The sequence below is a fragment of the Bos taurus genome, chromosome 3, assembly GCF_002263795.3.
Source record: "Bos taurus isolate L1 Dominette 01449 registration number 42190680 breed Hereford chromosome 3, ARS-UCD2.0, whole genome shotgun sequence".
Classification (NCBI taxonomy): Eukaryota; Metazoa; Chordata; class Mammalia; order Artiodactyla; family Bovidae; genus Bos; species Bos taurus.
In genome coordinates, this window is record NC_037330.1 from 33059809 (window position 1) to 33086830 (window position 27022).

General features: G+C 36.3%; 2 protein-coding genes across 10 annotated transcripts in view; one reads left to right on the forward strand and one right to left on the reverse strand.

Moving 5' to 3' along the window:
* The window catches only part of SLC16A4 (solute carrier family 16 member 4), a 30633-nt gene extending 15504 nt beyond the window's left edge, over positions 1 to 15129 (forward strand). For 2 of the 5 annotated variants that reach the window (XM_010803169.4, XM_010803172.4), the window contains 4 exons: positions 980 to 1495; positions 4267 to 4478; positions 5826 to 5919; positions 14683 to 15129. In XM_010803169.4, the coding sequence (XP_010801471.1) occupies positions 980 to 1495; positions 4267 to 4478; positions 5826 to 5919; positions 14683 to 14843 (983 nt within the window). In that variant the 3' untranslated portion in view covers positions 14844 to 15129. Of the gene's footprint in view, positions 1 to 979; positions 1496 to 4266; positions 4479 to 5825; positions 5920 to 14682 lie in introns of those variants that run through there. The other 3 variants (XM_010803171.4, NM_001101123.2, XM_024989374.2) reach the window with 3 other exon arrangements.
* RBM15 (RNA binding motif protein 15) overlaps positions 7509 to 27022 on the reverse strand; it is a 28786-nt gene continuing 9272 nt past the window's right edge. The window contains exons 3-4 of one of the 5 annotated variants that reach the window (XM_024990028.2): positions 20199 to 20358; positions 7509 to 8366 (exon numbers count right to left, since the gene is read on the reverse strand). The gene's annotated coding sequence lies outside the window, so the exon portion shown is untranslated. Of the gene's footprint in view, positions 20359 to 27022 lie in introns of all 5 variants that reach the window. The other 4 variants (XM_010803256.4, XM_059885045.1, XM_059885046.1 and 1 more) reach the window with 4 other exon arrangements.

Consider the following 27022-nt stretch of genomic DNA (forward strand, 5'->3'; position numbering starts at 1 on the left):
ACATTTTTTCTTTAAGAAAAACATCTGCATTAAAAAAGATAAAAATAAAAGACTCCTCCATTAGATTCACTAAAAAGGATGGAATTAGGCAAAAAGAGGATTATGTTCCTTAATAATATTTATATACTGTCATATATAAAATTTTCATGAATAAAAATCATTCACTCTATACTTTTTCTCATACCTGAGATGAAACAATTGGTTTAAAATAACCTCAAGTTATTGGCGAAAAAAACTATGTATATGTAAATATACATGACTATTCCTACCTACAGAGCAGTTTTGTTGAACTTTCCCTTTTCCATTCCTGATTTAAAAAATCACTAATATGGTGAACAAGACCAGTTGACAAATCCCTAAGACAAGATAGCCAGATGGTAGAACCTACAGCCAATTCTATCTCTAGAAGCAATACACACGAGTCACAGCTTTGGTCAGGACATGCTGAAGTCAAGCAACTACTCAGTTTCAAGGGCAACAATGGCATCTGTCTTCTTTCAAGGAATTTAAAACATCATGAGATGAAATGGCTATCTCCTCTTCTAAAGCAGTTTCCAAATAATTCCCATTGCCCAATTCTGTATTTTCTGTACCTAAATCTAAAGCCTCAAATCAGGATTTAAAACACATTGTAATTTTCTATCATTTGAAATATGACTCCCCCTCTCTACCCCCACACACCAAAACATTTTTTTCCTTTAGTACAAATAACTCCTCCCATGCCACCTTTGGTATGGCTTTCTGGCTATCTCCAAAGGTCTCCCTGTTTTCACAAGGATACAGCAGTGTATACAGCTAACAGTTAAGTCAATGGATTTAAATACTTTCAGCTAAATTCAAAGACAAAGCAGTGCTTTCAGAAATTATTGTACTATGACTGAATATTTCGTGGTGGGGCCTCTTCTGAGTCTAAGGATACAGAGTATTGTGAAATCAAAGAGGTAATTTGAGTTTAACTTCTCAATTTTTCTCTGTTTAGGTGCTCTTATATTACTTGGAGCTATCATATTGCATCTGGTTCCTTCTAGTATGCTCTTGCGACCCATTCATATCAAAAGCACGAGCGATTCTGATATTAAAGATGAAAGTAGTTTGTCTCCAACTGGTCCAGAGGCAGCATGTGGAACAGAAACATCATGCTGCAATGAGATACAAGAGTCGGCCATTGAGGACAGTATTATGCAGAAGGAACGACGACCAGGTATAAGTTTAACTGTCTCACAAAATCAAAGCAAAGAGTTCAACAATGAATATAACAGAAATGGACTTTTCCGAAAAACTAATGAAGAAACTTATTGGAAAAAAACTACTTCACGGAGCTGTAAACAAAAACTCTTTGACTTTTCTCTCTTTAAGAATCCTTTTTTCTACATATTTACGTGGTCTTTTGTTCTCAGTCAGCTGGCATATTTCATCCCTACCTTTCACCTGGTAGCCAGAGCCAAAACATTGGGGATAAACATCATGGATGCCTCCTACCTTGTTTCTGTAGCTGGTAAGAAAGCCTACTTCTACCTCACCCTCAAAAGGAAAAATATATTCTACAAAAATTGGTTACATTTTATTAAAAAGTTGAAGAAAAATAATATTTTTAAAAAGGAGTTTTGGGAGGGCCAGAAAAGCAAGTTTTTTGAAGCTGATGGGAGCAGCAAGCCTTCCCTTTCACAGATCTGTCACTGCATCTTGCACACAGGCTCTCCCTACAAGACAGTGGACCCCAAACCAAGTCTTATTTTCTATCAGTAGCTATGTATTTGCTAGATACTGAACCTTACTGGATCGTAGTGGAAACAGTCATTTTAGGAAGCAAAAAAAATCTGATGTAGACAGGACTGTGCAGTGGTTGAAAGAACTGATTCTAGAGCTAGATTTTCCAGGTTCAAGTTTTTGCAGGGTATGACCATTATGACCTTGGGCAAGTCACTTGCCACCTCTGTGTCTTGATTTCCTTATCTGCAATATATGAATAATAGTATCTACTCTCGTAAGGTTATTAGGATTAAACAGGTAATGCATGTAGAGTTTAAAATAGTACCTGAACTATCGTTAGCATTCAATAATGTTTTAGTAATATTTGTAGCTAACAAATTTCCCCTTTTAACTCATAGTAAAGGGATAAGATAAATATGTGTACTTAGGCTAGTCATTAATGGATTGGCTAACATTTAAATTGAACTAGAATAAAAAATAAAACCAATCATTTTAGTTGAGTATTTATAAAAATAAATGGAAACAGAATGCTTGATCCAGAAAATATGGATTCTGTCAGCTGACAAAACAGGGAATCTAAAAAAGTGAAAATGAAGGAAACAGAATTGCTTTGCGCTACCTGGAAATTCTCAGTAGCACAACATTAACTTCTCTTTCGCCAATTTCTGGAAAAGACTTTTACTAAGTCCTTGCAAAACTTACAGCACCCCATTTCCAACTGCTTCGGTCATAAAACTTGTGTGCCCAAGAAAAAGATACATAGCTAAATTGATGTTTTCTACTGAAATGTCTGGTGGTATCAATTTAGATCAGATTAGGGCCTTACAGCGGAGAAGGCGATGGCACCCCACTCCAGTACTCTTGCCTGGAAAATCCTATGGATGAAGGAGCCTGGTGGGCTGCAGTCCATGGGGTCTCGAAGAGTCGGACACGACTGAGTGACTTCATTTTCACTTTCATGCATTGGAGAAGGAAATGGCAACCCACTCCAGTGTTCTTGCCTGGAGAATCCCAGGGACGGGGGAGCCTGGTGGGCTACGGTCTCCGGGGTTGCACAGAGTCGGACATGACTGAATCGACTTAGCAGCAGCAGCAGCAGGGTCTTAGAGGGCTTCCCAGGTGGTGCTAATGGTAGTAAAGAACCTGTCTGCAAATGCAGGAGACATAGAAGACTCAGGTTTGATCCTTGGGTTGGGAAGATCCCCTGGAGGAAGGCATGGCAACCCAGTCCAATATTCTTGCCTGGAGAAACCCATGGACAGCTGAGTGTGGCAGGGTATGGTGCACAGGGTCACAAAGAGCTGGACAAGACTGAAGAAACTTACACACACACACACACACACACACACACACACACAGGGTTTTACAACAAGGCCAGAATATAATAGTTTCAATATGCATTCTAGGAAAAAAACTGTAAAAACAGATATGGAGATGGCAGTATGCATTTTAAATACCTTTTTGTGGAGCAATCTGCATTTGAACCATAGGAAGAATTTTAAGTAAAAAACAACCACAGTTCAAGCTTCTCTTCGTGAAAATCTCTTTCAGGATTTAACTGGTACATTACATATAATAGGATAAAGGATAAGAAGGTTCTACTACCATGAAACTCAGTAAAAAATGTTAATCTTAAATTTTATTCAAATTACACCACAGCGTCACCATTCAAAACATGATTTCCCATTTCCAGACTTCCTACATATTTTCAAGTTAACCATAATAACCTTTGGAGGACTTAACTACCAAAACCTCATATGCAATACCTCATATGCAATTTTAAGAAAGTGTCTCAACATCTATTGTTTTTTCCAGTTTAAGACTTTATTATTTATACTCCAGTCATTCACCATTTGACTTCCCTAAGACACTAACCTGTGGGTCTACTAATCCTCAAGAAATCTCACTTCCTCACCCGTAGGACCTCTTCAAGGGAGGCCTACTGAGCCCAGGGTCTTCTATAACCTGGTATTCCCAGTTTGGTGGTATAAGGTTTCCAAACACAATCAGAATAAACACTTGATGATGACTCCAACCCAAATCTGGAGGAGTTTTTTCAGTATTTCATTAAATGTTTAGAATAGGTACAAAAATAATACAATCTACTGATACAAAGGAAATCAGCCCTGAATATTCACTGGAAGGACTGAGGCTGAAACTCCAGTACTTTGGCCGCCTGATATAAAGAACTGACTCATGGAAAAGACCCTGATGCTGGGAAAGACTGAAGGCAGGAGAAGGGGACAACAGAGGAGGAGATGGTTGGATGGCATCACCGACTCAATGGACATGAGTTTGAGTAAACTCTAGGAGTTGGTGATGGACAGGGAGGCCTGGCCTGCTGCAGTACATGGGGTCGCAAAGAGTCAGACATGACTGAGCTGAGCAACAGAACTGAACTGATACAAATTAAACCATTTTTTCCCTCATATGTCCTAGCCACAGGGTGAATGAAGTCTTATGACATAGGAAAAGATGCCTTATCCATTTACATTTTTCAAAAGGGCTAGAAAAATGCAATTGGGATTTCATAAGACCTTTTCAATACTGTTCCAGGTATCATTGAAACAGTCAGTCAGATTATCTCTGGATGGGTTGCTGATCAAAACTGGATCAAGAAGTATCATTACCACAAGTCTTACCTCATCCTCTGTGGCATCACTAACCTGCTTGCTCCTTTAGCCACCACATTTCCATTACTTATGACCTATACCATCTCCTTTGCTGTCTTTTCCGGTGGTTACCTGGCATTGATACTTCCTGTACTGGTGAGTAGACACACTGGTTAATGTTCTTACACCATTTAGTAAAAGTATGAATCATCATCGCCCCCAAAGAAAAAACATACTTTGTATTACTTTTACAATAACAAAAACAACATACCCAAGGCCTCAGAAACCTTGTAGCTACATCCTATCCAGCTATTCATCTTATCTTGTAAGGAGGGATGATGAGAGGACTGCTATTGCTAAGTCACTTCAGTCGTGTCCGACTCTGTGCGACCCCATAGACAGCAGCCCACCAGGCTCCCCCGTCCCTGGGATTCTCCAGGCAAGAACACTGGAGTGGGTTGCCATTTCCTTCTCCAATGCATGAAAGTGAAAAGTGAGAGGGAAGTCGCTCAGTCGTGTCCAACTCTTAGCGACCCCATGGACTGCAGCCTACCAGCCTCCTCTGCCCATGGGATTTTCCAGGCAAGAGTACTGGAGTGGGGTGCCAAGGACTAGCCATGTGGAACAGGAAAGAAGGAAAAGCAAAGTAGGGAACAGAAGGATTCTACTTTATCAGTCTCCCAGGTTAGGCTTCTATTCTTTACTTCAGCTCCAGAAATTTCTTTGGTTCTAGGATACATCTGGGAAGAGTTCCTTAAAAGAAAGAGGAGCTTCCTGACAAGTGATGACGCAGATTTGAGTATTGTAGCAGGGGCTGTGTATCTATCTATTTCTCTGGAGAGAAAATCTAGAGTTTTATCAGATGCCCAAAGATATATGATGCTTAAAAACAAAAAAATAAAAACCACCAACACCTTTAACAGGGATATTGTGCTTTTAACTCCTCTCCATCTTTATCCCAAACTGACATAAAATCCTAGAGCTGAATGGAATGGAGTTGTAGAAATACTGAGTTTGTCTTGGAACCCCATGGGTCCTTAGAACTAGGTCCCCAGTGCGCTGGAACATAATCCCCAGGAATCTTTGGGCCTGGTATCAATATTAGCATAAGTGGTGAAGAGTATTACGAGGCTTAAGCAAAAATTAAAAGTTTCTAACACTTAAATCAATTTCCTGTGATATCTGATTTCTTATAAACCAGTTGGTACTCAACCATAGGTGGACTGAAGAATACTACTATCAGCTCCAACTGTTTATCATTTCCTAACAGAAAAGAGTAGTGAGACTCAGGTGGAAAAATATCCCCGAACCAACTGACTAAAAGATTTTTCAAAAGAAATAAAAACCAATGGTTCATATCAGGTAGAATGCCATCCAAACCACCTCAGAAGCCAACTGTTCATAGCTTGAGACAACATACACAGTATTTTATCCCTCTGTAGGTAAAAGTCTCTGTAGAATACCACCCTCAGTATGGTTAACACTGGATTCTAATCCCTACAGGTTGATCTGTCTGGGAATTCTACAGTTCAAAGCTTTCTGGGACTTGCAAGTTTCTTTGCTGGGATGGCTGTCCTTTCTGGACCACCTTTAGCAGGTAACAGCTTAGCCTTAGTAAACTTCAATCACAATGAACCAAAATGTTGATCCATGATGAATGGTAACATGGAATGACAATATTAGATAGTTACAAGAAACTGATGATCGTCTCTGCTGTTCCTGTACCAACTCGCACAACTCCAGTACGAAACCAGGAGAATCTGAGGGTTAATTCACCAGATGTGCACTAAGCAGATTTGAGTATTGTAGCAGGGGCTGTGTATCTATCTATTTCTCTGGAGAGAAAATCTAGAGTTTTATCAGATGCCCAAAGATATATGATGCTTAAAAACAAAAAAATAAAAACCACCAACACCTTTTATCCAAACAGCAGTCATTACAGAGCTTGAAAACCGCAGGCCTGATCCCTTTGCTCTTCAGACGTGCTGGTGCTGTAAGACTAAATGCCAGAATCTGTGCAGAGGACATGTGGGGCCACTAAAGACTCATTAAGTATAAGTATAGTAAAACTTTGGAAGTTCTGTTTTTAAATAAACTTTAAGACCGAAGCATTGTTTTACATTCACTTTTTACCTACTGGAACATAAGACTATTAAAAGACTAACCACTACACACAAATATTTTTAGGAAACAGACTTAAGCCTTAGTATCATATACTATGACTACTGAGTATCTTATGTACAACTACTGAGAGTCTATAAGAATTACAGTATATAGAATATACTATGTAAGACATTAGTAAAAATTATAGTATGCAGAATTACAAATTACTACAGCATTTCTAATCATCCACAATAAGGAATCTAATCTAAAAATTACTTTTGCTTCCCTCAGTCCTGAAGTAAGACAGAAAAAGGGTCTGATTTTGCCCCACATTTTTTTAAACTAAGTTTTATAATAAGATTTGCACCTCTATAAACTTGAGACTGAGAAAGGCAAATATCAAAAGAAAAAATATAAAAACTTAAGAAATTATTACTGAAGGTAAAAAAAAAAAAAGTACCACTAATCTGAGGTTCAATTTCAGTATATCTATCTAAAGAAAAAATGTACACAAATATACAACTAAATCCTGATTTGAATTTATGAACACACCTCTTTCCATGAGGTCTAACTTGGCCAATACTTCATAACTGGAAAACAGGCGAGAATTTTATAGCCCAGAATTATATAACAGGGAGTGGTAAAAAAAGACCAAACACTAGAGGCTCCAAGCAGAGTTATTCTATGTCTTGTATCCAGGTCAGTGAAATAGAGGAAAACAGAGTTCAAATACAGTTTGCTGATGAATTTTTTCAATCTTAACCTTTCTTCACTCACTGTGCCAAAGACACTTTGGAACTTTCTAAGCCTGTTAAGCCAAAAACATCAGAGGTAACAAATACCAGGGCACAGAATATATTATTCAAATGATAAAAGCAAGTAATAAAACTACATGTTTAGAGATACACGTTTTTGTATACACTTAAAATGTTTAAACAGTTCAATGTATAGGAAGACAACACAAGCTTTGTGAGGAGTATTACTTAAAAGGAAAAAGCTATAGATGTACGTGTGGGTTTCAAAACTAATTTGTTGGTCTTTAAAAAAAAATTTTTTTTTAATAAAAAAGGACCACAGAGCAGATCAGAAAACAGAGTGCATCACTTTATTGTGAAATTTATTTACACCTATGTAATAGAAAATATATATATATGATATAAATACATTTCTTATTGTGAGTCAAAAGAAAAGTTACAAGCCTTTTGTTACCCAATATCCACAATATCCTAGCACCATATGTAAGGATAAAGATAGAGCTCATGGTAGAATTTTTACCTGCTAACTCTCAGAATACTATGTAGGCAATCATAAATTTTATAAGTTCTACAAAAAAAGTTAAAGGAAGTGATAAGGCTGTTGCTAAAAGCTTAAGTATAGATTCTTAGTATGGGAGTTTCTTAGAGTTTCTTAAACAAGACTATGATAATTGATATATAATTCAGTTAAGTTTCCTTCTCTGTATAATGATCTCTCATTGACTACAATGTTGCTCTACGCATCCTGTTGAAGGGAGATTTCAGGATAGTCCTTGCTCCTGTAAGTCACTGTTCTGTGAAATGACAAAGAGGATTTTACAAAGGCTGTTATATTTGTCCCTAACTTCCAGCAGCAACTACTTAAGAACATCAGAAATAGTGATCTGCAGATCCACTTATCTCTCAACTGGTATGGACAGTTACATTTTTGTCTTTAGCTTTAAATAAATTGAAAGGCTTACTGGTTACAAAATATTTTTCTAAACCAAACTCAGATCTTCTGAAATGTATGAGATCCTCATTTTATACTTACCTAGATTTGTTACTATCAAATTAGAAAGTTGAAATTCCTATAAAAATTACAGGTATTACAAACGAGCAATCGAGCAAAGAGTAAAATGTTTCACAATAATCCTCAGTCAAAAGACTAGTTAAAAATGGTACATGAACAATAATTTTCTCCTTCCTGTATGGAAATGAAAAAGAAAAACAAGTTAGTCCTATACAGCATATTTTAATAACTCAAGGGAAGGGGGTGGGGGGGGAGGAAAGCATAGGATACCCAAGGAACCTATTTTCTCTAAAAAAATGTTTTAAGAAAAAAGGATGTTTAAAGAAGTAAGAAAATTATATATACACTTTTTGTAACAGGTAATTGTTAAGAACTACGGTAGCAACAAAATTCTTTATCAGATCTTGGCTAAAACTGACAGGGATTGAAATAAATTAGTTCAAAAATTAATCCCCTCACACACACACAAACACATTCCCCACAAGGGACCACTCTGCCCTCTCCACCTCACAGCCCTCCCTATTCTTGTCACTACTCAGCAACAAATTCAATTTTAGTTAACAACATGACCAGCTTCAGAATGGGCCAGCTGACCCAAGTGTAGGTCAAATGTCACTGTTCATCCAAACCCAAATTCTATTTTTTTGCTGGTAGATGGCATCCAGAACTATACACTAACACCAAGACAGAAGTTTGAAAGGTTGTGAAAAAATTAAAAATATTAATATTTTTAAAACATAATATACATTTCTAATCGACCCCTGTTAGTGATATAAGTAGAAAAATAGTGCTTTGGCAAAAAGCAAGTATATAATCATATTCTCCAATATATCAATACAAGACAGATATACATTACTTATGTGAAATTACTAATCTTGTACCCTACGCATTTGACATGTGAGCTTAAAATGCTATGGACTGTTCAGTTTCATTTAAAAATAAAAACACCAATAGCCCATATTAGCTGCCTATAAGACAAACTGAGTATAGTTCCCTTCTTCCACATATCCCTCCATTTCCCAAATGATAAATGCATATATTAAGCTAAAATATATTTTAATATATAATTGAATCAATAATAAATGTCTGAAAACTCACTTAAAATGTCATAGATAACTGTTTTTTGTTTTCACCACCAACAATTTATTTTCCATCCATACAGTTGAGATCTCTCTTATCCATTTAGCCCTCCCCTCTTGCACCTTCCCCTATGATAACCACTACTCTGATCTCTGCATCTACATGTTTGTTTGGTTTGTTCATTTATTTTTGTTTGTTTCATAAATCACAGCTAGGACTTAACACTAGGACTTAGTCTAGAATGTCTCTCTCTCTCTTGCCATCATTTTTCAACCTCAAAATTCATCAGAAATACCATGGAGCAAAACTGGTTAATTTTGTATTAACATTTTATCTGTGTTTTACAAGAGAAGACAATGACTAAAATGGAAATTCATCCAGCTAAGCCTGTCTCTCTCCTATTAATGCAAAAAAGTGCATCTCTTCATGAAATGAGAGATCATTTCCTACCTCTATTCCATCCTTATTTCAGATACAATGTTAAACAAATATTCTACCCAGTCCTCACTCAAACTTTTATCAACCATGCCTCTACAGTTTTACCAGTCATCTTAGCCTATCAATTGAGAATTTCTCTATGGCCTAAAATTTTATTTGGAAAACAAACACACAAACAACCTTTTGGTCTGCTATAAATCCCTTTTGGATATTAGGGGTATGGGGAACAAGTAAGAAGGCAGAACAAAGCTCCTTGTCCCTTAAATCCTGAAGAATATATTATACTCTGAAGAGGCAAAAGAAAACAAATCATTTATTTATGATTTATGATTTAAATCATTTATTTATCCAGTGGTTATTTTCCCCATAAACAACACACCTCACAGAATTTTACTTTGATTAAGTATCCCTAAGATTAATGAATCCCTACAAAAACATTAAAAACAAATTCCAAACAGCTCTCTACTGTGGTTTAAAAAAAGAGGAGGTAGTCCTTCCCTTGCAAGGCCAAGAAATCAAGTTTCAACATCCCAACACAGACCAAAATCCTCTTAATAAAATTTACAACACAGAACCAATAATTAAAGCACTACCAGTAAATCTTTCAGCAAACTTCTATCACAGGGTCTTTAGGGAGTTCCTATCTTAAAAGACACTAAGGTTTATATCTGCTAAACCATGTTTCCCAAGACTGTCTACCCTCATGGCATATATAGGAAATATTTGTACAGCACACCCAAAGTAAACTGACAAGGCTGCTAATAGCCAGGACCCCAGGAATGTGAAAAGATCATTATCTCTGTACCTCAGAAGTCTGGCACTATGCTACAGCCCAATAGCTAAGTAGGAGCTCTAGTTCAACAACAGCAAATCACTTACAGAATTCTCAACTAGTTTGAACTACTATCAAGAAACTTTGGAATTAAGGGCCTTTTAGGAGTATTTTAAATCTTAACAAAATGACCAATAATAAACTTACAGTAGTAATCCTACTATACAGGATTTATAAACCCAGCTAAAAAAATCACCTTCTGAGCTATCACAGACATGAATACTTTTTAGGCAAGATGTCATAGTCATTTTTAAACGTGTATGGTTTAACCCATAAAATGATACAGAGTAGTTTTAAAATGATGACATTTTAAAAAATGAATTTAGAATACTATATTAAACACCAAACTTCAAAGACTCTAATCCTTTTTGCCTATAAGAAAACTGGTTTTCAAAACTGTTTAAGGAAGCTGAGTCCTATCTCCCCAGTTGTTTTAAATTATCACAGGAAACATTATTTGACATTTCTATCCAGAACAAAGGTTACACAGTTATAGATAAAAGGAAGTAATTTGGACCCCAACGTCATTGTACGTAAGAATCAATTGGGTGCCACCTAGGAGGAAGATGCTTAGGAGCCAATGAATTTGCACAATTAACATGCATCTTAAGTGTATCTGGCGCAGGTAGTCTGGAGACATTAAGGAAATGCTTAGAGGGCACTTCAGCTTAGGAAATCTGCACCAGTAGCCAGTGTACTTCTCAGAATGTTGACTACATAGAGTATTCCCTAGTGTGGAGTGGAGGCTCAGATCCATGCATGCTTTCCTAGACTGTAGCTGATATTCTCTGCCATTCACAATGTTTTTGCTATGACCACAGAGGAACCCAGTCTTAAATGTCAATTTATGTGTGTATTTCCTTTTAAAAATGATTAGAGCGCAGAGGTTTCCAAACTACCAACAGTAATCTTGAAACTCATTAGGGTTGAAAGTACATTTGTATATAGCTATTTCATGCTATTATTAAAAAAGTACAAAGATCTAATAAAATCAAACCAAATATACCATCTTTTTGTTTGTTTTTAGCTGTGCCTGCCAGCATGCAAGATCTTATTTCCCTTGCACTTTATAGGGGAAGCACGGAATCCAACCACTGAACTACCAGGGAATTCCCTATACAGTCTTTTTTTACTTTCAGTGGTGGGGAAAAGCTAATCATTCCAACAAAAGATAGATGTTGGTTAGAACAATGAAGCTATAAATTTAACTCAGCTAGTTGTTGTTTAGCCGCTAACTCACATCTGACTCTGCAAACCCATGGATGACAGCCCACCAGGCCCTCCTGTCCATGGAATCACCCAAGCAAGAATACTGAAGTGGGTTGCCATTTCCTTCTCCAGGGGATCAAACCTGCATCTCCTGTGTTGGCAGGCAGATTTTTTACCCCCAAGTCAGCAGGGAAGCCCCACATTTAGCTTGATTATGAAGCTAATACTTTCACAGGACAATTAATTAATAATAATACCATTTAGTCGTCTATCTCACTTTTCACCTATTTGCTATTATAAACAGCATCATAAAACTAACTACTCAACTGCACATTAATATCCTAGTGAATGGCAATTAGATCTTAGAGAAAGAATTTTAAAATATGCAAATCTCTCAATTCTCAAGCATGAACGGGAGAAATAGATTTAAAACAATCTGTTTCATTAAACTGCACTGGGAATTCCCAGGCAGTCCAGTGGTTAGGACTTGATGCTCTCACTGCCAAGGACCTGGGTTCAATCCTTGGTTGGGGAACTGAGATCCTATAAGCCACATAATACAGCAAAAAAACAGTAATAATAATTTAAAAAAAAATCTTTGAATGGAAATACAACTTTTGCATGGAAGCAGTTCTATAGGATGCTAAATAATTCCCTGCCCTGCTAAGAAAATATACTAAATATATCTTAATCTTTAATGTTTCAGAAGCAAGATTCTGACTTTAAATGTGTGTGAAATGAATGGCCTTATAAGCAGTTTTCTCTCAAACTGTTTAAGTCCCTCTAGGATTTATAAAACAACTCATTTTCACTGTTTTTAGCTTTATCCTCCTGACCCTTCAGCAGCACTAGCTACCTCCTTGTCCAAGAACTTCTAGTGTTTTCCCAGAGTATAACTTCTAATACCCCTGTTATGTACATATACTCTAGTAGAGCAATTGCTCTACTAAAGGACTAAGGGAGGAGTGACAAAGGATAAAAGAGGGTGCTGCTGATATCCAGCTTCTCCTTTATAGAAATTTCTAGAAAACTTAATAGAATGGTCACCTGTTTCTTAGATATCTAAAGGTCAACCAACATAATACAAAAACGTGTGAGTAGGTTTCACTATTATGCTTATCTCCAAGAAACATTTAATTGAGGTCACTGATCAAGCAAGGAGTTAGTAAGTAAAAGCAACTTAAAGTTAGCTGAATTTAAATAAAACATTCCATTTATTCATTACATTAAGAAAAGGAAACAAAAAGCTAATAAAGCAAAGAAACAAAAATTAAAAGTATTTATCAGAGCCAACTAAGAGAATAGAGAACAGGATAGGAGATAAAGACATACACAATCAGATAAAAATTTTATTTTAATCAGACCCATCCAGTGAGAAATCATGTTCCAAGACATAAGTGAAAATCAAAAGACATGACGTCAGCTTCATGCAGCCAGGTTTTTTCATCCATTTTTATCCACAGATATAGTCTTAGTACCCAGAACTGTGCTTGTATACGGTACCAAAATTTTTTGAATAAATGATCAGAATAATAGCCTTGTCTTAAGGTTTTTTTAGGATTTTAAATATAAACACTTATAAAACTCATATTATTATAAGTTTGCATCTACAAACATAATATGCATACAATAGTCTAGAAAAGACTGTGAACCCCTAGAGGTCCTGAGCCCTTTTTAGGGAATCTCAGGTCAAAATTATTTTCCTAACAATGTGCTAAGTCACTTCAGTCATGTCCGACTCTTTGCAACCCTATGGACTGTAGCCCACCAGGATCCTCTGTCCATGGGATTCTCCAGGCAAGAATACTGGAATGTGTTGCCACTGTCTTCTCCAGGGGATCTTCCTGATCCTCAGGGATTGAACCTGCATCTCTTGTGTCTCTAGCACTGGCAGGCAGGGACTTTACCACTAGCACCATCTGGGAAGCCCTTTCAATAATTTTGATACTTTTGCCTTTTTCATAGGAATGACTTTTGCAGTAATGTATAAATGTTGGTGCCTTGTACTAATATTCCTTGCCACCAAACTCACTTAAAAAAAAAAAGGCATTTCACTTAAGAAGTTCTAGTATGTCAAAGTCTGTTTCGCTCAGTCGTTTCTGACTCTGTGATCCAATGGACTGTAGCCTGCCAGACCTCTCTGTCCATGGAATTCTCCTGGCAAGAATACTGGAGTGGGTTGCCATGCCCTTCTCCAGATCTTCCTAACCCAAGGATCAAACCTGGGTCTCCTGCATTGCAGGTGGATTCTTTATCATCTGAGCTACCACGGTGATTCAAGTATGTGCCATCAACCAAATGATTCTGAGAACCTTTCAATTCTTGTTTTAAAAGAACACTTTGATTTCAGGGAGAAATACTGTCATTGTTTAACCCATTTGGCCAAGTCAGTTCCTTTTCACTTGTTCTCACCTAAACCATCCCTGCATAGCCCTTATTACAGGTGTAATACCTAAAGCCCCGCTAAACTATGAGTGCAGGGGCCATGTCTAGTTTGGCTCATTATGGTATCAACACCTAGCACATCGCTGGGAACATAGTAAGAACTCAAATGTTTGTTCAGTGAAGGAAAAAAGATAATAATCAGTTTTCACTTTTTTCCTTTTCCTTGGAAAATAGTTGTTTTTTTTTTCTTTGTAAGAATAATTGTAAAATGAAATGGTATGTGTTCCCAATTTTCTCCAACTTCCATTATAACACTGGAGATGGGCTCTGGGTCCAAAATTACTTTTTTGCCAAGGTTTAAACCACTAACTCAGATGGAATTGACTCAGCTTCAACAGAAAATAAGACAGGTAAGCAGCTTGACTAACTTTCTAATGGGTCACAATACAGACTAATTACAGGAGGCTCCTTCCTTCAATGGTTCATGGCTGAGAACTACTAATGGCACGATTTACATCATTAATAGAAATCTTTCCTTCCTTATAGGCTGGTTATACGATTATACCCAGACATACACCGGCTCCTACTACTTCTCGGGCACATGCTATCTCCTCTCTTCGGTTTCCCTTTTCTTCATACCATTAGCTGAAAGATGGAAAAACAGTCTGAGAACAAAGAGAGAAGACTGCAGTCAAGTGAGAGCTTAAAAGAAAATCTAAACTAAAAGTCACTGGAAGAAAAAGCATGGAAGAGAAGTACCCTCATTTATAAAATGAGAAGGTGAATCACATAGTTTTTTAAGGTTCTTTTTTGCCTTAGCATTCTGAAGAATGTCTAACTGGTGTTAAGTAAAGAGTAATAGCAACTGAACAGTTTGCTTCTTAACTAGAGATAATCTTTGTTTTCTTTTCATTATTTTGTTTCTTAAATTTTCTATAATAAACATGTTTTGCTGTGCAATAAAACATAAATAAGAACTGCTAAAAACCCAAACAAGAAACCTTTATTTCAAGATCATTTCTGAATACTATTTCTATCCATCCAATGTTATTTTTTCACTATATTTAATTATCTGAAATGGTCAAGCTCATTATGTAGACATAACTTTAGAACAAGTTTTATATGAAAGTTGAATAGGTGGCTCTTAATGGGAGACAAACTAAGATGTTTTCTTAAAAACCATCCTAGTGTTCTCTGCAATACCAGTCTCTCTAGAATCTCCTTTGGCTTCTGTTATTACTATTATTATTCCATCTTTCCATTCCTCTCTGCTTTAAAATATCTATTAATTCCCTACAGAGAAAAATCCCAAAATGAAAGCCTGGTTTTAGCTCCAAAATGTGGCATTCTCTCACTCTCTACATGTACCTTTGTGCCACCAGTTAAATCCCAATGGTTTGCCATTGTCCACCAGACAGTCTCGCTTATCCTTCACAATCTGACTCACCAAAGGCTTCTGGAAAACCTCTCGCAGCATGAAGTCATTCTCTCCTCTGGAATCTCATCTGACTTTTAACAGAGCACTATATGAGCTGATATGTCAATCTTTGGCATCAATCTACAAGATCAACAGGCCCAGCACCAATTTTGGAACCAAATTTATCTGAGTTCAAGTCTAGGTTATCTTAAAAACTGCAGTTGGTCATGTTTAAAATGTATAGGTTTTACACACAGACGTTAATGTCTAATATTCTTTTTACATTTTAGATGTAAGACAATATGAATAGTCAGCAACAGTACCCCCTCACACAAACAGCAATAATAATAAATTCAAGCTCTGCTACTTGTTACTATGTAACTTCATGAAAGTTACTCAACTGCTCTTGAGTCCCAATTTCCTCCTCTGTAATATGAGGATACCACCAACCTACTTCACTATGAGGATTAAATAAAAATATACTTGTACCAAGCAAAAAACTCTTCAGAGAGAGTAGCCACTAATTTCCTTTCTGTCTACATCAAAACACAAGATTTAAAAAATCAGTGACTTACTAGGAACCACTCTAATCTGTCCCAGCTTCCCTATTGAGCAATAATAGTTCTCAAAAGACTGACTGCCTAGGACAACTAGATTCTTTTCTCCAATGAAAGCAAACTATACATTGTAAGTAGAACCAACTAAACAGAGTTCCCTGGTGGACTAGTGGTTAGGATTCTGGGCTTTCATCACCATGGCCTGGGTTTAATCCCAGGTTGGAGAACTGAGATCCTGCACACCGTGCAGCCAAAAACAAAAAACATAACAAAACAGTAAAAGTAGAACCAACTAATGAACTCCAAGTTGAACTCTAATTTACCCAGGCTTCGTGACTCATACACAACTGAGTAGTTCTTCATGCTACTCAGTGGTAATAGGCCCCTGGGTGGTGTGGATCAAGAAAGGGTGAATCCCCAGACCACAGGAAGCTAAAGACTTCATAACTAATGTACTCATTGTACTGACAATTAACTTAAAATGTTCCTATTTACTTCTGCCCTTGAACACAATATTATACGATGTCAACACATTTTTAAGTAACCATAATCTAGAAATATTATCTCAGACACATATAGGGTTTCAAGAAAAGCAAAAGAGTACACCTTTCTCAAGATATCCCAAGTGGGAGGAGGGGTGGGGGTAGGGTCCCTAGTGGTCCAATGGTTACAACTCTGCCTTCCAATGCAGTAGGCACAGATTTGATCTCTGATCTGGGAACTAAGATCCCACATGCTATGGGGTACAGCCACAAAAAAAAGATATCCCATGGGACAAAGAGGAAACAAACAGTAGACTTCACATGTGTGTGCAGAAGTAGGCTGGTGAATAACCTTGTATCAACATCTAATACATACCAGTCACTGAGGCAGACATATTTTATATTTAATCTTCAGAACCCTTAGAAGAAACTACTATGATGACCATTTTACAAATAAATAAAACTAAGGTCAAAGATATTAAACATCCAGTATGTAGAGGAGTCCTAACTCAAACACAAACTAACAGAAAACCCTACACTTTCCCCTTTAGACAATCCTGGCTTCTTGGCAGTATACAAGATTATGGAGTTAATTTAACTGCAAGCAGTCATCTTATAATAAATTTGTTCTAACTCAAATTGGCATCATTTTACTATCTAGGTTGAAATGAAAAAGAGGATGCAAAATACCTAAGAATCAAAACAAACAAAGTCACAAAACATGTTATAATACAGTAAGAATGTAGTTATTAAAAAATAATGAACATTTTAAAGTCTTCCAATAAAGTTACAAAACATGTTATAATACAGTAAGAATGTAGTTATTAAAAAATAATGAACATTTTAAAGTCTTCCAATATTCACCAACCCTGACCACAGAAGGTAATGCTTAAGTATGGGCCACTTATAATTCCTTAATACAAAATGTTAGTTGAAATGTTTATAAAGTATAAGAATTACCTATAAATAGATATATATTTAGTAGAGCCATGATAATCTGAACATAAAAGTTCAGTTGGAACTTTTCAACACAAAAGTTTGATCATTGTTTTGGATGAAACAATGATCAAACAATGATCACAAAACAATACTTTCTTCACACTTACTGAGTTATTTAAAATTATTAAGATAACCATTTCCAGCGGTTCTAACTCTAAGAAATGCCATACCATTAATGTAAAAGGAATTTCTATATATGCTGTTCATGAAATACTGTTTCTGGTACTAAAACTCTACCTTATAGTACTTTTAAGTTTTAAACATTCTTTCCCACCTATTACTTCCTCAGCATCATGTCAATCCTGTGAGGAAGATGGATAATTATTAATATTCCTATCTTATACCTAGGAACAAAAGCAAATTAAGACCAAGTTATTTGTCTAAAGTTACAAAGCTAATCCTAAGGGAGCTAATTGTGAATACTAATTAACAATGCTGATTAGATCATAGTCCCTGGCTTTTCTTCTTTGATGATGAGTTTAAAATTTAATAAAAGCAACAATTATATTTAAATGGACTGAAATAATCTGTGATATTTTTCAAATAATCTAGGGACATTAACATATGTGATGCTATCTGTTTATCTGCAAAAAATCAGCTCCTTTAGTACATAAACTTGCCTAGTTGTAAAATTAGCTTTTTCCATGAGAGTAAAAAAAAAAAAAAAAAAAAGCAGTGTATTAATATTTGAATTTAGATGTAATTTTTAAAAGAAAGAGAATCCAAACCTGAGGACCCAAATTTAAAACCAAAGCCCAATACTTTTTAAAAGCCTTGAGTCATTAAGATAGAAAAAGCTTGTATGAGGCTTTATGTCCATATATTTGCCTCATTTGGCTACTCATGCACCACAAGCATCTACCTAAATGTCTCAAATTTATTACCCATAGTCTTCATATATACAAACAAATGAAAAACAAACAAAAAAAAGGCCTTGAAATCATCTTTTAAATAAATCAGTTTAAAATTCATGTTTTATTTCTATGAGAGGGAAGCTGGCATTACCTAGGATCACTGAGACAAATAAAAACAATCATTTCCTAAAAAGAACTTACTCTCTTGTACATTCTGACTAACACATCATAAAAATCTACTTTCATCCAAAACAATGATCAGTAACAACCTAGTGAGGCTGCTTCAGAGATGCAGAGGATAAGACGGGGCTCCAGACAGAGCCAACTGTCTGGCTTGCCTGGAAATCAGGGAGTTCCTGGGACCTAGGACTCTGTTTTAAAACTAGGACAAGTTGGCCACTCTTACCAAGGAGTAATAAATAACACATGTGGATGTCTGGATACTTCTAGCCACATTTACCAAGAATCACAAATTCAATTTCTTTTATACCATTCAAGGGAAACAAATAGGATACACGGCAATACTTAAGGAATAGAGGCATACACTTCTTAATGAAAATCCACTTTCAGGCATTAACTGATCAATGACTTGTGAAGTGAAATTTCAAAAACTGAATTAACTTTCCTGGTGGCTCAGATGGTAAAGCGTCTGCCTGCAATGCAGGAGACCTGGGTTCAATCCCTAGGTTGGGAAGATCTCCTGGAGTAGTGAATGGCAACCCACCCCAGTATTCTTGCTTGGAGAATCCCATGGACAGAGAAGCCCGGCAGGCTATAGTCCATGGGGTCGCAAGAATCAGACATGACTTAAACAAACACACACACCCAAACAAGTTCCAATTTTCACTTTTACACTCTTTTTACAAAACTGACAAACTGAGCCAAAAGAAAGCCAAGATGTCCCTTTCTTTGGTTGGTGTTAACACATCAACATTCTTTTAGCAAGGAAAAGAGAAATCCATCCTTTAAGAGTAGTATTTCAGGACCACGGAAATGACAGATAAGTTTTAAAGAGTTAGAGCTAACATAACCTTCCTTCAATATCTCAAAGCTAGTCAGAGTTCAGTATAAATTATTTACATATACCAACCTCTAGAACAGAGGACTTTACCACACTTGATTAAGCTATTTCAAGCCTAAATGCCCAGCTATGCAGCACAGTCCTCTGAAGCCACAGTAATAAGATGACTCACCAAGTGGCAGGTGTCTTAGGTTCTACGATTAATGGGTGTCTGCCTGGATGAGAACATATGTATGTGCCCAACAGACGATCTCATCCTGTTTGGCTAAGAGAAGAGAGAGGCTAAAAAAACTGGTCAGTAGTACAGCACCTGCTTTATAATGGAAAGAATCAGACTTTGTCCCAGAGACTTGTAATTCATGCAGACTTTTAAAATGTCCTCTGTATGCATTATACCCCAATTTTCACTTACCAGAAAAGTACAAGAGTGATCTAAGAGGATAAAAACCAACTTTATCACCCCGAAATTAAATATAGCTGAAAAGTGAGAATTATCATACTGAGTTCATTGCTTCAAGATATGCGAAGTCAGAGTCATGAGAATATTAAATCCATATTTAAACCCTCCTATTACATTTAATGACTTGATGTCAGTTTCCACTCAAGTAAAAATCAGTAGTTCATATTTGAGTTCTAGTTCACGAACATATATATATCCTTATGTGAAAACTGATACCATGCCACAGTTAATAAGATATGGGTTTATAAATATGGAGTTTAAAAGAAACTTACCCTTTCCCTTTGTGCAGCTCTGACTTCCAACCCAGTTTCTATAGAAACAGAAGGACAAGTGCCAATGCCAGAAGTCTGCCAATTAGAACTCATCTTTTAGTTGCTGAATAATAAAGCCATATCCCAAAGTCGGCTATAGGTTTTTGATTGTCAGTAGTTCCTAAAAAGAAACCCAGGAGGAAAAAAAGACATTTAACCAATTACTATACTTAGAAATGCTCCCTCCTTTAAACTTGGCTATTAAAAGAAAATAGAAGAGGGTAGATCTAACACCATGTGTTAAATTTTTTTTTAAATTAGGGCTTCAGACACTTCTACACTTAAAAAGCAGCAAATAGAAGAAAAGGGGTCTTTGAAGGTTCACAATACCTCTAAGCCAATGTATTAAAGCACACTCGTGTATCACAGACAAAGTTTTTTCAACCACCAAACCTTAAAGTTCAGATGAATTTCATCCTTTTTGTGGAATTTGCAGTAAGATTTTTAACACTGCAGAGGGTAAACTTCATAAGTAAAATTTGTTGGGAGAAATAAATGATACAGGTAAATTTCCACTGAAAAATAAAAAAACACTTCTCATGTCTCAGGAGGCATCTATAAATCATAAATGAACCCTAAAGAAGTTTTCTAAAGATGCTGACATTGCTGTGCTTGATGAAAAATCCCTCTAAAACATACATGCCAATTGAAAAACCGTGAGACATGAGAATAATCTGGCTGCAATTTCTCATTTGGTATCAACAAGGCTGCTTGGTTAATGTACTTTAGAATCTTTTACCTTAAAAAACTTAGGCATTAAAAAAGAGCATTTCTTTAATAAATTGATACCATGCAAGTCACAGTATTTTTATTCACATTAGTCCATTCTCTTCGATATATATAAATCTTTACTACTTGTCACTGTGAGCTTTAACATAATTAGATTCTTATTGCTATGTGAGGAAAATCAGTTTCTTAATGAAGTTACTTATGTACTATGATTAAACAACAAAAGCAATCAGGAACCACTCCTCAATCCTGTCCATACCTATGCTCTCCATAGAAAGCTCTGAATCCATCTCTACCAAATTTTCTAAATTATGGGGCACCTATCAGTACAGTCTCAAATATCCTCACCTGTATCTATAAAAAAAGAACATGCTCTTACAATGAAAAGAGTGGACTAGAACAGAATAGGAGGGAGAGAAAAAATATATTTAAATGTAACAAAATAAGCAAGACCCAACTAAGTAGGATGGGCTTCCCAGGTGGTACTACTGGTAAAGAACCCCACCTGCCAATGCAAGAGACATGGGTTCGATTCCTGGGTCAGGAAGATCCCCTGGAGGAGGGCAGGGCAATCCACTCCAGTATTCTTGCCTGGAGGAGGGCAGGGCAATCCACCCCAGTATTCTTGCCTGGAGAATCCCAGGGACAGAGGAGCCTGGCAGGCAGCAGTCCAAAGGGTCACAGAGAGTCGGACACAACTGAAGTGACTCAGCAAGTAAACCAACTAGGACAGACAACAGATAGCCCTCCCCTGTCTTGGTGGCAGAGACCTCTGGTAATTTTCTGGTCACTAGAGTTCACTACCTGTGAACTCTTGTACCAACTTTTCTTAATGAAAATATGTATTTTTTTAATCCTTAAAGTAAATGTCCTTGACTAATGCACAAAAATGAGAATCTTATGCATGAGGGACTAATACAATATTGTAAAGTTTAAAAATAAAATAAAATTAAAACAAAACAAAACAAAAAAAGATGCCAATCACAAAATTTTACTACCCTAAACATTTATATATCTACATATTAGTAAGTACTTATCAAACTTTCCAGTAGAGGAATAACTTGGTTTATCTGAGTTCATTCAATAGGTTTGTGTGAGGGCTTCCAGTTCTACATTTCTTAACAAGCTTCTATGTGATGCTATTACTGCTGGTCTGAGGATTGTGCTTTCAACAGCAGAAATTCTACAAGGCTAAACAATATACACACTGCAGTGAATCCAAATTCACTCTGAAAGTTTTTGGTTTTGATGTCTGAACAATTTTTAAGAGGCTGATTGTGCATGTGTTGGTCAGTATGTTTACGATTTGACTCTCAAGCAGTGATTCTCAACCTTGGCTACACACTAGAATCAGGTGAGCACTTAACACTAGCACCTTGGCAGAACCCCACTGGACCTAGATGAGTCTCCCGGCTACTGGTATTAAAATTCCTCACATGATTTTAATGCATAGCCAGGTTTGAGACCTCTGGTACAAAAGAATTCTAAAGAATGCAGTTTATTGAAGTGTTTCTCTATAAGAGAATATACATAAACTATACACTTATCTTGGGAGCAAGGCAAAACTGAGTCAGTTTCTATATGCTAAAATAAAAATTTTATGAAACAATTTCCCCCAAATTCCTTAAAAACATGAAATAAAATATATATGTATATGTGCCTCAAAGTGTTCATTTTACCTGTAATAATAGTTCTACTCTGAACATTAATGCAATAAAAGGATATGTATGGAAGTTTTTCATTTAGCCTCTTGTTTGGAGTTACAGCAGAAACTATATGTGACTACAGTGTAAACTGTTGTGACAACTTGCTGAAAGCAGAGAAAACTGACATGCTGAGAAAATGAGGCTATATGAGCAAGACCTCAGGATGGCCAACAATTGTGAGAATGAAGAAGAAATAAAATCTCTATTATAATATTTAAATAAAAGGACAACACTTATCTCTAAGCAAGAACATATTCACAGTCTTGCAGAGAATTTGAAATGCTAATCTATCTTTGAAGGAAATATTATCTTTGATGTGTTAATGGTTGAAAGATTTCCCATTTTGAACTACTTATACTGCCTTTGTCTTCAATTTGTATAGCTAATTAACTAATTCTTCGAATATTTTGGTATCTACTATATACCAGGCACTGTTCTAGATCTTGGGAATAACAAAGAAATCTGAAAGACATTTGTTCCTTTCCTGAGATACGTAGCCAAATCTTGATCAAATCACTTGACCCCCTTGCTTAAAACCTCTGCATTCAGCTTTAGAACACAATCTAAACCCTTGGTCCTTGGCAACAAGGCTCACTTAGTTTATGACCTCCCTTCCTTGATAGCTCAGTTGGTAAAGAATCCGCCTGCAACGCAGGAGACCCCGGTTGGATTCCTGGGTCAGGAAGATCAGCTGGAGAAGGAATAGGGTACCCACTCCTATATTCTTGGGCTTCCCTTGTGGCTCAGCTGGTAAAGAATCTGCCTGTAATGCGGGAGACCTGGGTTGGATCCCTGGGTTGGGAAGATCCCTTGGAGAAGGGAAAGGCTACACACTCCAGTATTCTGGCCTGGAGAATTCCACGAACTGTACAGTCCATGGGGTCACAAAGAGTCTAACAGGACTGAGTGACTTTCACTTCACTTTCTTTGATTATAAGCTCCATGAGATATAAGGAACTTGTCTGTTTTCCTCACCAATATAATCTTAAGACCTAGAATACTGCTTGATACATAAGAAGTACCTAAATATTTGAAGTATTAAATAATTAGCTACACCAATCGAAGATAAACCCAGTAACAATTCCAAATGGGAAATCTTTCAACAATTTACAAGCCAAAGATACACTCAATTTTACCTATTACTCCATTGTACCCCACTCAAGCCTATTAGTAACCTAGTTAGAAGTTAGTAGACAGAAGTAATAAATGGTTCATTCACAGAAATTACTTACATGTATACATACACACTCAATCCCAAAATCACTTTCAATTTTAAGACAGACTACAATTACATTATTTTTTAGATAACTGAAAACTCAAGGATATCTCAATCAATTCCTGACAACATACCCCTTAGCTAAGCCATAAAATTTTTCTGGTATCCCTTTAGCATTTCATAAACTAAACAGCAGCCCTTCTTCACAGACAGTTATAAGGTAAAATTAAACACTAAGTTAGACTGAATTTCTGGGGGAAATAATTACATGACTACTACTTTGACAATGTTAAGTGCTAAATTCCATGGCATTTACCGCTTCATTCTGCTTGTCCTTTCAATAGCTCTGAATTTATCTTCTGGAAGCTCCTCTCAGCTTCACAATCTGAATACCATTCTGGTTCTCCAACCTGAGACTCTTTTCTGGCATCATCTTCTCTTCCCATGCCTTAATATGATACTACCCCAAGTTTACACTTCAACACTCTTACTCTCTAACCAATGCTGCTCAACCCACGACCACTGAACACAGACTACTACATCAGAATTACCTGGAGAGCTTGTAAAAGAACAAAAACTCCTGGGCCACGCATGCTGGTCCTAACAAATCCCACAATTTCTGGGGTTGGAGCCAAGGGCCTGTATGTTTCCCAAGAACTTCAAATGCTGACACACTATAGTTTAAAATCTACCACCCAGACATTTTCTCAGGTTTGCAGCTTTAATCCCATCCCAGCCTCCTGAAAACAGTGAGTTATGACAGTGACCACAAGCCCTAGCAAGAACAAAAGCCTGGCTAGAACCCTGGCTGTATCACTTACTGTCAGAGTATGGTCTATGCTGAAAAGTAGATCAGATAACGTTTGTTGAGGACTTGGCAGAATGCTTGGCCTCAAGTATCTAATAAAAATGACTGCTATTAGTACTGTTGCTTTACATCCATATCCCTCAACTAACTATCCATCCTCACTCCCCACCTGCCTAAAATTAGCCTTTCAGGACTCCCTATTGTTGCTGACCCAACCATATTACTAGTTTTCTAGACTTAGCCTGCATCTTTCCCATGTATCAACAAGCTGCTCTATTATTATTAATCATGCTTGATGGACTGACATCTCAATTCCAACCTCCCTCCACCATTCTAGGTTCTAACAAATTATTTTTTAAACCCTTTCATAATCAGCTCAGCTTAAAGTTCACATAATCATATACCCATATCGCCAGTAAGAAGTCAATTAATCAAATATTGGCCTGTGACATTTTTCCCATGGTTGTCTTGAACAATGAACTTGCCCCAGTATTTAACTATTTCCCTGTTTCTATCTAGTTTCTCCAATCAGAGTCCAAGTTGCTGATAGGAGTAGAGACTATTGGATACATTCTTCTTTATGCTCAATCTTACTTAATGTACAGCCAGAATTTAATTTATACAGGAATCCTACCTGAATGCTTAATAACATAGTATTTGGGAACAGAGGCATGTTAAATAATTTTACCTCAAGATTAAAATCTTGGTTGCTTCTCAGCAACAAGCTTGTCTGAGGTTTGAAGAAATTTTGTTTACTCTTCTTAAATTTATAAAATTAATCAACTCTGTTTAAAACTTGTAACTAGGTTATAATTGAAGTTTTTAAGTAAAAGGCTCTTTTAACCAGGAAAGCTTAAAAACAGCAAAGTGAAATGGGAGACAGACGTGATGGTCAGATAAGCCATTATCATATATCCTACTGCAAGAAAAATAAATGCTGTACAAACCATAAGTATTAAATTTATTGCCTCAGATAAACAACTTGTAAACAATAATGTGACTTAAGCTACTGAAGTGGCTGTTTTACTAGTCAGAGTAATCCCCATTTTCAATTTTAATACAACTAGATCTTTCAAAATGAACTCAGAGATGTTCTTGGAACTATTTCCTTTACAGCAGAACCCTAAATCAAGATCCTACAAAAGACACTGGGAAACCACACATATAATTCAAAAGGGCAGTTTCCAATTTATAAAACCAGGACTCTAGATTTAACACTCAACCCAATTAATATTTTTTTCTTCATGGTGTAAGTAGAAATAAAATGATTTCATTGAGTGGTTTCAAAAAACAGTGTACTTTTCCATTTTGTATGACATATTCAATAAACAAATGCCAAACAAATGCCCTGTCTGCAATATTTTTTCTTCTTGAGATAAAGCCTGAGATCTTAAGAGATACCAAACATGTAGAAATATGTTGAGAGTATAATAAAATTTTCCTCAAATTGCCAGGGATTTTCTTTTTTTTTAACTAATTAGAAAACTACTTAATGAGCTTTCAGTATGGACTAGTCAGAGACAGAAAATACACCGGAAATTAACATTTCCAACAGGAATAAACAGCTTAAAGAAATGTACATGACAGATCATTTAGCAAAGCTTTAAATGGCAGTCAATTCATAAGCAGATGTTTTACAAATTCTTGAAAACAACATACTGAGAACCTGAAAACTGCTGTACTTCACTTTCCCCATTTGGAAAGAGATGAAAAACAAAAATCTAATGAAAAAGAAAAATCCTCTTCAAAATTTTTGATCCCATTTAAAATACAGCAAAGAAAACCTAAATTGTATTATGCATTTAAAAAGCTGTACTTGTATTCAGCTGCCAAAGCCTCACATCTGATTAATAACAGAGGAAGGGGCTGGAAGAACTCAGAAGGCTAGCAGCACTAAATGGACAATGAAAATGGTTAAGAGATTTTACTCAACACTGCCCATTCACTTCCCTAAGATTATTGCAGCTACCTAATGTTACAATTAAATCTCCCTGAGGAAAAAGAAAAAAATTAACCATTTTGGCTAAATTATCTATCACTCAAAGTCCAGTAATACACCTTCTTGCTACATATAGTAAAATATTCTTAACCTGGAGGTTTAGAGATCAGTGTTTATAATAAGCAACATTTTTACACCAGTTGAGTTCTTCCAGCACCACTGAATCACCAATAACAGTGAATGCTACAGTTAAGAGAAAACATCAAATTTTTACAGGTCCAAATTCATCACCAGAATTTTAACACTTTGGCTCCCACATTTAAAAGACTTTTTTCAAATGTTAAGATAAACTTTAAAACTTAAAAACATCAAAACACCAAGAACAAA